The 14,198-nt window shown below is 43.9% G+C and overlaps 1 protein-coding gene across 2 annotated transcripts in view; it reads right to left on the bottom strand.

The window, feature by feature from the left end:
• Nucleotides 1-238: 238 nt before the first annotated feature.
• TTYH3 (tweety family member 3) overlaps nucleotides 239-14,198 on the bottom strand; it is a 79,108-nt gene continuing 65,148 nt past the window's right edge. The window contains exons 12-15 of one of the 2 annotated variants that reach the window (XM_080981090.1): nucleotides 13,508-13,684; nucleotides 12,255-12,330; nucleotides 10,210-10,313; nucleotides 239-4,140 (exon numbers count right to left, since the gene is read on the bottom strand). In XM_080981090.1, coding sequence (XP_080837216.1) covers nucleotides 10,233-10,313; nucleotides 12,255-12,330; nucleotides 13,508-13,684 — 334 coding nt within the window. In that variant the 3' untranslated portion in view covers nucleotides 239-4,140; nucleotides 10,210-10,232. The remainder of the gene's footprint in view (nucleotides 4,141-10,209; nucleotides 10,314-12,254; nucleotides 12,331-13,507; nucleotides 13,685-14,198) is intronic. The other variant, XM_080981091.1, reaches the window with a different exon arrangement.

The following is a 14,198-nucleotide window of genomic DNA, read 5'->3' as shown; positions in this document are numbered from 1 at the left end:
CACTACACTTATTTCCAGGACAGCACACACACAAAAAAATAAATTCACAGCCAAGTCTTGATTCAATTTCCTTTTTTTTTTTTTAAACGATTACAATGCAGTCTTGAACACTGGACGCAGAGAGTCCAACATGCTATATACATTTCACATTGTGGAGATGTTTGTGTGCTTGACAAGGTTCTTGGTTCACAATTTTTTTTAATAAAAAAAGTGCTGTGACAATGCCATGGGGGGGGGGTTTGGGGGGGAAGGGGAGGAACATGACCAAATAAAGCAGACAAGCAGATGGCCACAGATGCACTGGGGGGTGGGGGAAGAGAAAGAAAATCAAAAGGAGAGTCTTTACCACTCCAGTTTCCCATTCCGATGTCTCACTGCCTCATTTAGATTCTAATCAGACAGTACTAGGCATTGGTCTTCCTCCCTCTCCAGAATTTCAGAAACTAAATCAAAGTTAGGGCGATGGTTCTGAAATGATTTGGAAGTCGCTGAGGAAATCAGCCAGGACACATTCCAAGCAATATGGTCTTGAGATTGTCCCCACCCCCCACCCCCATCACATTACTTAAAAACTCATACAAATTAGGACAGAGAAAAAATAAAGTTTTTTGTGGTTTCACTTGCTATACCAAAGATATTTAAGAGCCCCAACAGGCACCAAAGCCAGCTAAAAGATAAAACCGGCCAGTCAGCAATTTGGAATTAGTCTGTTCAGAAGCTGGCCTGGAGGACAGGGCAAGGGGGGGGGGGTGGAACAAATGATGCAGAGAACTCCTGAGAAGCAGATTCCACAGACATGCTGCAACCACAGATGGTTTGGGATTGCACAAGAGACTGCATAGAGTCACCTCACTTGCAGGTCACCACTGTGTGCACTTCTCCTCGTGCCAGTGCAAATGCCCCCACACGCCAGCTTCTTTTTCAGAAGTAGGTCCACTTAAACTAGCCTTGGAAAATCCCCACGTGCTGTTGGTGTCACTCAGGAATCCAATATCGGTGTTGTTCTTTTCGTTTTTTTTAAAAAAGAGGTTCAATTAAAAACCAAGTTGAGTCTTGCCCACGTTAATTAAGATATACACCAAGGTCCTGCATTGCATGCAACGAGGCAGTTAGATGCTGCGACTCTACGGAAGTTGGAAAAAAAGTCACATCAAGTCCAGAGTCCCCCAATCGAATCCACACAGTAGAGACCTTGCAGCTTTGCCTTATAGCATCACTTTTCCCCAAATGGTCTCCTTCTAGAAATCCAATGGAAGATACTAAGCACATCTCCATTTGGCAATTCATGATCCACCAGTGTACCCGGTTGCTCCTTCCTCTTCAGAGCGTAAGTTGCAGCTACACCTTGGACGAAGGCAATTTCTATAGTGGTTACTGTAATGTTATTGTTGGTCCCTTGGTTAGCATCAGTATGGACAGACAGCATTTACTGGAGCATCTGCAGGGGGTTGGGCTACTTGACCCTTGGGGTCCTTTCCAAATCTACAGCTTTATGATTTCATACTCTGTGAATCTCTTCCTTTCTACACTAGTGGGTGTGGGGTGGGAGAGACCTTGATTGAAGGCTTGCCTTTCTCAAGCCATTAAAAATCATGGCTAGGCTACCAAGGGTGCTATTTGGGGGCTGCTTCTCCAGTATAATCTGAAAACTGTTCCATAAATTTAAGGTGTTTCAAGTGTACACCTACATTTTTTTTGTTTTAGAAGCATGAACAAACAAGGTGTTTCAAAACCATGTACCTAAGCAGAATGAGGATTAACTCCCAACTGAGTGTGCACTCAATGGCAAATGTGGGTTTGCTGCTTTGCAATGCACAGTATGGTCCTTAGAGTGGGAAAAGAGACCTGTTTTGGAGCTAGCCAGATGGAAAGTGATTATTAAAAGGTTGCTGGATGGCAGGGAGGACATAAACATTTACAGTCTTTAACTTTTTAGACCCCTCTCCTATTAGTATTGGGTAGCATATGACCAGAATCTATACCCAGAGGTAAATTTAAAGGCTTACTATGCTGTTCATATACACGTAAATCTTTTTGAAAACTGACTGACTTTCTATCCTTCTGCAGGCAGCACCCAAAGATCCCATGGTCCTCTAGCATCCTCCACTTTCTCAGTAAGCAGACTGCAAAAGAGTCACACCCTTGTAGGAAGTAACCTGCTTCCAAGGAGAAGGTATACAAACCTTCCCCTGAAAAACAGCCCTTTGCTAATGGAAGAGATACGGGTTATCAAGTGAGTGAACAGCTCAGTTGATTAGAGCATGGTGCTACTAACATCAAGGCTTGATCCATATGGGGCAGCTGCATGTTCCTGCATTGCAGGAGATTGGACTAGATGATCCTCAAGGTCCCTTTCAACTCTACAATTCTATCATTCTATGTCTGGAGGAGTTCTCCTCCAATACTGTCCTAGGTGATGGGACAAACTCACTGTGGCTTCTATGTGAACTTAAATGAGGACCCCCCAAGTTCTGACAAAGGAGCCACGCAAAAAAGTGATCTGGTATCCCAGCTAACATTGGGAGGTATTTTACCCTGTCTCTAGTCACTTGTTGAGGGATAAGTTACACAGAAATGAAAAATCAAAGTATTAAATACGTAAAGGCCTTCCCTGTCCAGTATTTCCTGTTGTCACCCCCCACCCCTGGTCCCCCATGGTTTTTTATCAAATAGAGCACCTTCAATGCAGCAGCTGTGGGACTGGTGCAGGCATCCCTGAACTTTGATCTCTCTCAATCTGCCGTTGATCTTTGTTGCCAGCACACATCATTTTAAGAGGCAACTGGAATGTGGTTTGTGCAGCCAATATGAGAGATTAGCATGGCGAGCCAAAGAGGGTGGTGGGAGAAAAAGCAAATATCAAACCTGTTCTGACATTCACAGTATTTTTGCTCCCCAATTCTGGGACACAGGAGTAGCATAAATCTGTAGATTGTGGAGCTCTCCCAAAGGTCTGTATCTGAATCCAACGCTTCTAGGGTCTTGCATGTCCCAATGCTCAGAACAAGCAGTAAGTCCATCTTGCCACAGGGGAACATTTGCACCGAACCTGGCTGGCACTCTTAGTTGCGCTTTTATCATGTTACACTCGTGCCATGCGGCCAACAGCAGAGATAAGATGCTTCTCTCCCCCGTCTAATGCTCCTTAAGCATTGTCCTGAAATATTTTGGCACCAGAAGGAATGCTGGCTCCAGTTTCATGTCTGTACATCAGTGTCAAAGAACTTCTGCTGATTGCTATTAGAAAGTCTAGTGGCAAAGTAGAGTGGGAAAATTCAGCACAGCCGATGTGAACTCATCCATGCATGTGGGTGCATGCATAGCGTGTGGGGAGTGAGGATACAGCAGTTGGCAAGGGAAGCCCCCTACTTCTCCCCAGGTGTTTGCACCTAGGTCTAAAGAGAGGGAGAGAGAAGTAAACGTACTGGAAGAGGATGATTGAATCAGCAGGCCTTCTCATTCTAACACGGAAGGAAGAGGTGGCCTCCCAGATTTGTCGATCCTGGAATGAAGAGACGCTTCTCTAGAGTAGCACAGAGATGAGAGATATGCAGTAGAAGCTGAGTGCACGTGAACTTTACGACACTGTGCGCATTAAATATGGCTTCCTTGGATTAGTATGTCGCATCCATAGTACTTCTGTAAGATGATCCACTTTTTCTATGCTTGACTCACGACACCATTTTCGTCCTCAATGAATTAGACAGAGGCCTGGCAGAAAAGGTGGCAAGCGGTTTGCAATTTCCTGATCGGCGGTCAACAAAAGCTGATCCGACACATAGCAGGGCAACATGGGTGAACTGGCGAGTCTCCTGCAGGTGTGCACAGGACCTTGCTCCTCTGTCCACTCCTGCACACACAGGTGCAAGTAAGTATAGCCTTAATCAGGAATAAGCTTCCACCTAGCTTTGCCCCAAGTGCACTCCAAAGGGGTGGAGAAGCAAGAAAAGCAACTGAGCTGGATTCAGGACAGAAAAAAAGCAGGGCTGTTCTGCGAGGACAACACAGGATGGCAGCAGTTGGCACGTTTTGTTCCTTTTTTTTTTAACATAGACCACATTCTAGTTTTTAATGCACACTGCCAGAGTCAGGCCGAGGCTGGTTGGTGGCGAGGTATTTGGCTCTCATGCTGGAGGTGTACTGGAGAAAGAGAAAAAAACACAAAGAAGATAGTAGATCAGTTCAGAGCAATCGGCAAGACCTTAAGACTCAAGTATTGCTTGATACATCCCCTTGTATTAAGATTTGAAGTTAAATATCAAATGGTTAATCATCCTTTCCGACGCCTTAACAAAAGGTTCACCTAGGCTTCTGACAGATGCCAGAACCAAAACTCCTGGGTGTAGAAGATATATGCATAACAAATCCCATGATTTTTTGAAGGAAAGCCTTGGCAGTTAAGCTGGTATAAAAACAAACCTAAATTTGGAATTTAGACAGGCCATGAGTGATACGCCTATTTACAAAATACTTGCAGTGCTCAATCCAAGTGCTCCCTGATTAAACAGTGAGGAGAAAAAGAGGAGAAAAAGCAGAGATTTGGCTCACCAGATTTCCTCTTTCAATCATGCAAAAAAAGGAAGAGATGAGTGGCAATATATAGATACATTGCTATATCTATATTTTTTACTATGAAAGAAAAAAATGGAAAATTTAAGGGCAGCATATGTGTTGCAAACTGAGGGCTGCCCAGGAACCCATGCTGGGAGGTATAAAGCAGGGTCAGGTCTTCTAGAGGCATTGCTACAATCACTGGCACAAGGTGGGAAAGAGGAGCTAGTGAGGGGGACACAATCCTACCTTTCTGTCATATAATGCAACAAAACACATTGGTAAGAAGCCGATTATGCATATATATATATATATATATATATATATATATATAGGCATTTGTTATACACACTTGAACCAGCACATAATAAAAATAACCCAACATAAAAACCAACAGTCCAAACATTGATACAGTCCACCCTACAAATCCATCCATCCATCCATCCATCCATCCATCCAGGAGCCAGCTAAAACACAGCAGAGCACCCCTTCAGCTGCAGGGCCATGCCTTTAAAAGTGACATTTTCACTTGCCAATGGAAGAACGACAAGGAGGAAGGAACCCAGGCAGATATGCCAGAGGATGGTCTGAGGACACAAGATGTAGCACCCTGAGCTCCCTACTCTGGCAGCTGGTAGTTCTGGGTCTGGGTTGGTACCTGGGCAGTAGACCACTGGAAATCCTTTGCATGCTGCTTTGAGTTCCAAGGTGGAAGAAAGGCACAATATAAATGAAATGAAATAAAGTAAAAATAAAAGTGTCTCCCAAGGAAGTGTGTTTCCTCCTTAGAGTCAACTTGGTGTTATCCCAGAGTCACTGTTTTACTCCTTGGCAGCGATCAAATCAACTTAGCTTGCTGAAACCAAGCATGGTGATGTACTCAAGTTAAAATCCAATGCTCAAAAACACAAGATCAAATATTGCTGAGTGAAATGAGGCTTACATCTGAGTAAACATGGATAGGATTCGGCTATTAAGTGTGGTTTCTCAACACAGGCCTAGAAATATTGCTGTCTCTTCAAGTCTTTGTGGCTAGAGCTTCTACTACAACACTTCCACACAGGATGTTGGAAGACCTGCCTCAATGGGATTAATACCTGTTTTTACTGGAAAGACAGATGTTCTTCTGGGACAGGTTAATGCTCAGCTATAAATGTCAACCAGATCCTGTTCTCAAGGTTGTTGCAGTAGCTCCAGAAGTACCCCTTGCTGGGCAATAGGCAACACAGAGATGATAAAACAGGCAAGGTCGCTTATGATGTAAAGTTTCACACTCTCTCTTTCTTTTTTTAAAAAAAGAACAGCGTGAAATCTTAGTGTGTACTAAGAGGTACAGAGCAAGTTTACACAGAGAGCAAGGCAGACACCACTACATTTATTTCTGATGTGTTCCCTAGGGAAGAGAACATTGATTCTGTAAAGCAGAGAAGGTATTAGGATAAGAGAGGCAAAGTTAGTGATTCAACGGCATTCCTGATGCCAGCTCAATTTCCCATACATGCCCATGGACATCTTTTCAGTCAGGTCTTTCACTGCAGTTGACTTATGGACAGCCAACCCGACCTTTCAAATTTAATTAGATAAATACCTCCCGGTTAATATCTGTGCTGTTCCCACTGAGATAGATTCCTTTGATTCCCATCTTTCTAAAGAAAAGTTATGTCCTACAGACAAAAATATTACTCTCAAAGTTCTCTTGAAAGGAGAATCAAACCTTCCATTTATTATGCTTTTATCACACCCTTTCCCCACGGAGCTCAGTGTCTGTGTACATTATTCTTTCATCCTCTCAACCAACCCTTTCAGGTTCGGCTGAAATACAGTGCTTGCTCCCCCACCCCCAAATACCCAATGACCTTTAGGTCTACACCATTTCACACTCACATATACAGCGCAAAGTCGTCGTGGCTCAGCAAATGATTGTCTCACAGATGAACAACAAATCAGAGTTTGTTCCTCTAAAGCTTGGTTTGCTACCCAACTACTCTTGCCTTGTGCCTGTGTAGCTTGGTGAGCATATGGGGTGGAGTGGCCAAACAAACCATAGTTAAACAAGGCTGGTGGGTTCAAACAAGATACCAAACCATAGTTAAAACATGCCATAGTGCACAACTCAACCTGCCATCATGGTTTGCTGCTGGGTTCAGACATTCAAACAAACCACACTTTGGCTAAACCAACCATGGCTTAAAGTTATGAGCATGTGGACCAGGTCTTTGGCTGTCTAGCTGAAGTTCAACTTGTGCAGGTCTACAAAACAGCCCTACTCTATGGATCACCTCTCATTTTATTTATCAAGTTGGCTTGTTAAATTAACCAGAGTTGTTTTAAATGGAGATCTCTCATTCGAACACAATGCTAAACTGGGATTCTGTAAAAGTGAAACAAACTCTGCCCCCAAGTCTTCCTCCTAGTTCAGTGGGAAGAGAAGGAGGAAACAGGAGAGAACCTGAGGCTTGGTTCAACTTTTATATATTATGGATTTGTTCACTTATGTAGGCAGCTAATATTTCTAAGAACTAGTCTATTTTATTCCTCACCTGAATGGCACTGTGAATGTGGGTAGCTTCAATATCTTGCAACTGCCATAAATATTTTGCTGATAACCTTTGGCCCCTTCTCAGCAACTGAATTTAAGACAAAATATTCATGTCCAGTTTTTTTTTTTTAGCATTAGTCAGCCTGATTGGTGCTGATGTTCTGGTCAACATGTACACATTTTGGGCTGCTGGAACATGTATCCTATCCTCACTAAAATTTTCACCTGGGAGGGCACAGTCTGCTAAATACATTTTAGGGACTTTGCTGATCTTTGGAACAATCCCAACCAAAACCTGCGCCCACATGTTCCAAGGAGACGCTTCTACACAAGGTGACAGTTCCACTTCTCTCTCCCTCTCCCCACCAATCTTCCTACTGCAAGATCTTGAGCAGGAAAATGTCTAGCCCCAACCTGTCTGCATGAGCTGCAACATACATTTTTTTTTAAATTAAAAAAAGCAGTTTTACTCAGAATTAAATATAAGAGCTTTCCCTTGACCCCCCCCCAAAAAAAAAACATTTTCAAGATGTGTTGGGAACAAGATTAGTTGTTGCAGCTGCTTCCTGTATGTGGTGTTTCTTCCAATTGTTTCTTGCTGTGTAAAATGTTAAGCAGCTCTTTCCCTCTGCTGGTCCTACCTCGGAGGAATTTTTTCCTTAGAAAGCAAAAGGGGAAAAAACAGCAGAACTACAAAGGACAGCTGAACTGGTCCTTAGTGGAAATGCAAAGTTTTTCTCCAGCAGAACCACACAATTACTACAACACGTCCTTAATCTAAATCAAGTTTTGGGGTGGGGAAGAAGGATGACAGGCATTTTATAGAGGCCTACCACTTAGGGAGGGCAGTCTCTGCCACCCACATTCAAAATTCATGTATTCTCTCTAGTTAACTATTGTTAGAAACCATTGCAGGCCTACAGAGTAAGTTATGCATACAAAAAGGAACAAACATTTTTGCTTCAAACATGAAAGAGGGTGAGTGTTTCGCCTGCGCTGATAAACTTGCAGTACTGATCATGCAATTTAGCCTTGTTTATGGTCCCACCAGAAAGTTCTATGCCCCCCTCCCCCAATGCAAAATGGTACCCCGATTATATTCATTTCTTTGAGGACTTTATATACCGCTTAATTTATCGTAAGCATTCAGTGTAACATTTATTTTGTTTTTAAAGTTCAGATAGTGCTCTAATTTCATGAAGTATATTCTGCGCTGTAAAACTATCCTGGGGTTGGGGGTGGGGGGAATTGCCTGAAATACAAAGTAGGTAATACAGAACATTAAAAAAACACAATGCAATGGGCAACTGCATACACCCATGAGAATTAGGAAATGCTGCATCCGGGGCTTGGTTGCCCAAGCAAGGCCAATGCAAGACTGCTTACAAGAGAGGAAGATGCAGTGGCATTCTGGAGAGTACAAGCAACATGCATTGAATGACGCACACACCCATTCATGCGCTTGATAAAGAGTGCGCCGAGCCAAGGCTGTTTCCTTGACAGGCCAGCCATCTCAAGAGACCCACAAGCATTTGCCAAAGCAGAGCAAGCCAATGACAAGGAGGTGGCAAGAATGAAGACCAGGCAAGTGACACCGGAGAATGGAAGCCAGCGCAGCACAAAAGCCTCAGCAGGGATGGGTGATGTGGAGGCGTAACAGCTTGATGTATACAAACAGGTCTAGGAACAGGATGCAGACTGTGGCTAGTGGGCTGTGCTAACCAACCAACCAGGGAAACAAAAGAAGAACCTGCATCAAGGCAGGCGCTTTTTCCAGGGCAGACGTCTTTCAGTTTGCTTCAGTAGATAAAGAGTGCAGGTTGGTTGGTTGGGCTTGTTTTAACGGGATAAACTGCACAGGATTAACCTCTCCCCAAATATCTGCCTCTAGGATTCAAAACTACACATGGCTCTCAAGAAGCTACTTTGTACTTAAGTCAGACCATTGGTCCATGTCGCCCAGGGCTGGCTACCTGCTACTGCCCGCCAATACCTGAGATCTCAGGCAAAGGCTCTTCCAGCCACACCTACTCACAATGCTTTTGTTATGAATATAAGGAAGCTTTATACAGAGTCACACCACTGATCCATCTAGCTCGGTGTTATACATTTGAGTGGAAGCAGCTCCCCAGAATTTCCAGCAGGAGCATTTCACTGTCCTACCTAGAGATGCTAGGAATTGAGCAATGCACATGCTCTAACTTTGAACTACAGCCACTGTAGTTCCCTGTCCCCCCAGCTAGGATGCTAGGAATTGAATCTGGACCCTTTGGCATATAAAGATGGTGCTCTTATCACCAAACTATGCTTATTCCCCTTTCCCTTTAAGATTCTACAGAAGTTGTTTTTTGATGGATTCTTGCCACTTAGCATCTTAGGAAGAAGAAAGCACCACATGGCAACTGTGTTTACTTGTAATTGATTAAGAAAACTCTATGGCTAATTTGTCAAAGCCAGAGGGGAACCCATTTTTAAACAGGAACCAGAGTAGCGTTCTTCCTGTCAAACCTTGCCTGCAAACATTTCTAATAGAAAGATTGTACGTGCAACACAGCTAGGAAGCTATTTTGAAACATGCAATGGGCAGAATTTAAGTGCTCTGGATTATAGATTTGTTAGGAGAAGCTTTAGTAGCTGTTCTATGCTGGTGGCATTCTTTTTTTTTTTAAAAAGTGTGTTCCACAGCATCAGCTGCGATACCAAGAGATTCACTGAGGAAAGACAAATAGGCATTTCATTAAGAAAGATGCCCATGTTAGCTAAACTGGGTTCTTCTCATGTTTTCAGTTTCAGACACTTGGCAGCATCCAAACTCGAGGCCTAGTTAGAGAGGAGGAGATTCCTCTCCATTACAAAACTCCTGCTAATCTGTTCATCTCCAAGAGGTGTGACTGACTGTCATGAAGACCACAGGAAGCTTTGCCAAGGAAAGATGTTGATGTTGCTCCATTACTAAGCACCAGGGCAGGCCTAGCTAGCGTAAACCCTGGGCAGGAAAAGGATAGGGTGGGAAGTGCAGGGAGAAGGAATGTGAATACTTTGGCACTGGCCTGGGGAAATAAGTGCAGGGATGGCAGGGTGTGGGTGGGAGTTCAGCGAGAAGGACCTTATTTCAGTACCTGTTCCGATTTTGCGGGCGCTGTTACCAGTACGTCCGAGCACTGTCCGAGGGCTTAAGCTGCCAGCTCATATGGCTGCTACTGTCCATGGCAGCCAAATACAACTGTGATGATGCAGGAAAGAGAGAAAAAGAGAGAGTGCAGCCTCAACGTGCATGAAAAACACAGTGCAAGCAAGTGAAACGCTGGGGTGTGTATGTCAATGACAGGGAAGGCTCTACTGTCCTATGGGAATAGACTCTGGAGCAAGGAGGAGGAGGAGGAAACAAGGGAAGGTATGACCAAGGGGACAAAAAGAATAGACAAACAATGAAGACGACGACTCCAGTTCTAGGAGTAGGTTTCCTTGGTTTCCACAACAGAAGCTGAGACAAAATAGTATGAGTACGGACTACGCAACATCATCTTAAAGACTTCTTAGGCGCCTCCTATTTACAGATTTCTTACTCCTAAATTGTGGCCAAAGCTGAGTAAAAGGCATTTCCTACAGCTGTGGATTTGAGCCTTAGCTGGAAAAGACCAATGGGCCACATGGCTCAGGGGGAGGACTCACATCCCATCCTCAAAGATTCTGCCTTCTCTTTCTCATCTGAAAGTAATTCATTGCATAGATAACTGCTGGCAAGAAGATGTCTCTGTTCCCCCCACAACTCAAAAAGTAGGAACCCACCTGAAGTCATTCCTTCTTGTACTAAAAGTATCAATTCAGATGCATGTATGGACATATTCTCTTTTCTTCTTTCATTGGGACAGTGTTATTCTGTCTTCTCAAAAAGTTCAGGTAGGAGATGAAGGATATTCTGCCCATCCCACATCTTCAACAGCGCTCCCACCACACCTATCTGAAGTCCCCCATCTCCCTCTCCCAAGAAATGCAATTAAGACCACTGCTAGTGACAAGGGACATTTCTTAATTAGAGAATGAAGACTCCTTTTGCCAAAGAGTAAGAGCTTTGCAGCAAGCAAAACTATGGTTTGGCTGAATTCTACAGGCGACTAAGATGATCAGGCTTAGCATGCAGTATTAGGGAGTTATAGTGTTTGCAGCTACAGATCCCACCACCACACTCCCAGTCAGAACAGTAATCAATTCCAAGAATAGATGTTTACATTTCCTCTGGAACGGTAACACCATGGCTGAGAAAAACAGTGTTCTCTGAAACGATATACAAAAAAAGAAAAGGGGGGAAAGGCTAAAAAGGAGAATTCTGAAGTTTGTTGCTGAGAGCTGGTCAAGGTAATCAACTAGGGCTGGTAGCACAGACTGTCACAATTTGTTCTTTTAAAATTCTCATTGCTTTTCTTTTATATTTTAGGGTGTATTTGCTTTCAGGAATGGCTAAATGCACTCCCACAAGACAAGTTCAGACATCATAAGAGTGCATCTTCTTAAAAAGAAGGGGAAAAGATGGATTTATGTCATTCATATCTCAATTGGGTGCTAAAGCACACTATCAACTCACCAGTGCAAAGGCTGATATACTGCAGGTTATTACAAGCTTGAAACCAAAGAAACTAAGCAGTGAATGAAACAAAGCTGAGCCTGAAACAGCTTCCAGGTCAATCAAAACCTTTCATGAAAGACATTTCCCTATTCTGAAAGTTTGATACAAATGTGAAAAAATTACCAATATTGAAACTGAAGACAAACCCCCTAAACACCTGTATATCTTAAAGGCAGATTTTGGAGAAGGATTCAGTGTTAATGTCAAAACACAGTTTCCACTACAAGCTCAAGAGATACTATGGTGATATATCTGCAGACTTACTAGCAGAATATATTTGCAGATTTCTTCTAAAGGTTCACATCTGTGACAACAATCCTCAGGTTCTAAGCAACATGCATGTTTGTTTTCCTATATGAAAAGGAACCTAGACATTTTACCAGGAGACAAGCTGTGTTAATGTGTATGGGTGCAGGAAGAGCTCATGTTTCTGTTCTAAATAGATGCTTATTCATGAAGCAGTATATAGGAGCTGACTACACATATTTCCAAAGCAGATTTCTGTCTTACCCTTCAAAGCAGTAATTAAAACAGACTTACGGAGGGAGGTGGAGACTCCCGGCCAATCAAAGGTGTGTTCTCACATCGGGGGTTCTGAAAATTTGCATTCTGGCTCCTGACGGGAAGGCAAGAAAAAGTAAAGCGTGAAAAGGTCATTCACTTTCTGGTTTACAGTATTTGTGGAAGTCAAAAATAAGGTGGCTGCATTCGTTGTGATCTTGGAATTGTATACACAGAATGTAATCTGTGAACTGAGCCTTAACAGGCAACTGCTGCTCAACAGCAGATTAGGCTGGCGGATGTTATTTCCTTGGCTCAGTAGGCAGGCAAGAGATGTACCACTCCCATGAAGAGTCATAGCCCTGTGGTTATGTCCAAAGATGCGCATCATATGCCAGTCCAAAACACGGCCAAAACCTGCACATTATTCTGAGTTGTCTCTAGGCAAAGAATTATCTCATATTCCATATTATTAAAGCTTGTGGAAGATGTTCCATTCGTTCCGTTACACAGACAATAGTGGAAATACATTAAGCCAGGGGTGGTGAGGCCTTTTTCAGGCCAAGGGGTGGTTTCATTTGGGTGGCAAAAGGGGGCAGGACAACAAATGCAATGTATCTTTGTACTACAGGCTACTTTCTTAACATATTCACACACCTGCTTATAGCCCCCATCCAGAGAAGCAAGAGGCAAAAACATTCAGCGTGCAAAGCAGGGCCAGGGAGGAGGGTGGCCTGGGGTGAGTTCTGGGGAACCAGACAGTGAGGCTTGAGAGGCCACATTTGCCCTGGGTCTGAGGTTTCTCACTCCTGTTTTGAACACACAGCATCTCTACTGGCAAGTGTTTCCAATATTTAAGTACCACTGAGTCTTCTCCCATTAAGCTCTGCAAATATCAGTTTATCCACTTGCGATACAGAAAGATATAAATAACTTGGCTTGCAGCTGCAGTCACATACAACTCCCTTTTTGGTTCTCCAGTAGTAAGTAACTGCTGCCTTCAACTGTATCCATACATTATCTCTTAAACCAAATACCAGGATCCACTCAGGTACAGAGAGCTGATGACAGAGCCTCCCTCCTTCCCTGCCTGTTCATCCTCCCACTGCGAATATGTGAAACTGCCAGACCACAGGCCCATTCAAGGACAGTACTACTGACTGACCTGACTGACAGAGCAGTGGCCCGCCCTGGGTTTCAGAACAGTCCTGCTACTCAGCTAACACTTTTCAGTGGAGATGTCCCTGTGGATGCACATAACCCACTCTATGCACTGAGCACCATTTACTCACATGTACTCTGTGACGGGAGCATTGCTGACTGTGTGCGCCGCTGCTGGGATGCTGGTCTCGCTTCCATAGCTGCTCCCACAGCTGTAAAGACTAGGCATGTGCACCCTGTACAAGTTGTCGTGCGTTTGCCTGTTCCCTTGAGCAGTCGATTCATCCTCTCCATCATCATCTGAACTCCTGCAAACGGGAGGAAAGTGTCTCTTCAGGGCTGCTGCAGAGCAAACCAGACCAAGCACGTGGTGTTGCTTCTCCTCCCCCCTCTTTTCCCTGCTTCTGAGTAGTACAGCAACAGCTTCCTTCTCACAGCAACCACCTCCCCCCAGAGAACAGAATGACTCAGACCTCCCACAACTGCAGCCTGGGCTTTCAAAGCCTGTCACATTTCTTCCCACAGAGCCTGCCAAATAACTCAGAACCAACAAAGCAGTCTTCCAGGAGCTGGTGCAGGATAGCTGGGGCTGATGGGAATTGCAGTCCAAAACAGCTGGAAGGCATCAGGCTGGAATACAGGGTGGCAATGAACACAGCCACTGGATGCATAACTAATCTAAGGGGCCAGTATAATGTTAAGACTGTGGGGTAAGGAGGCGGCCACAGATACACAGTCACCTTTTTACAAGTTAGGAGATTGCCACATTCTGTCAGTATTATTAACCAGTACTGAAGAATCTCGGGGATGTTTTATATAAAG

Source organism: Podarcis pityusensis, assembly GCF_964106645.2.
Source record: "Podarcis pityusensis genome assembly, chromosome: 14".
In the NCBI taxonomy this organism is placed as follows: Eukaryota; Metazoa; Chordata; class Lepidosauria; order Squamata; family Lacertidae; genus Podarcis; species Podarcis pityusensis.
Note: the sequence above shows the minus strand (reverse complement) of the source record. Positions and strands in the feature narration are given on the sequence as shown.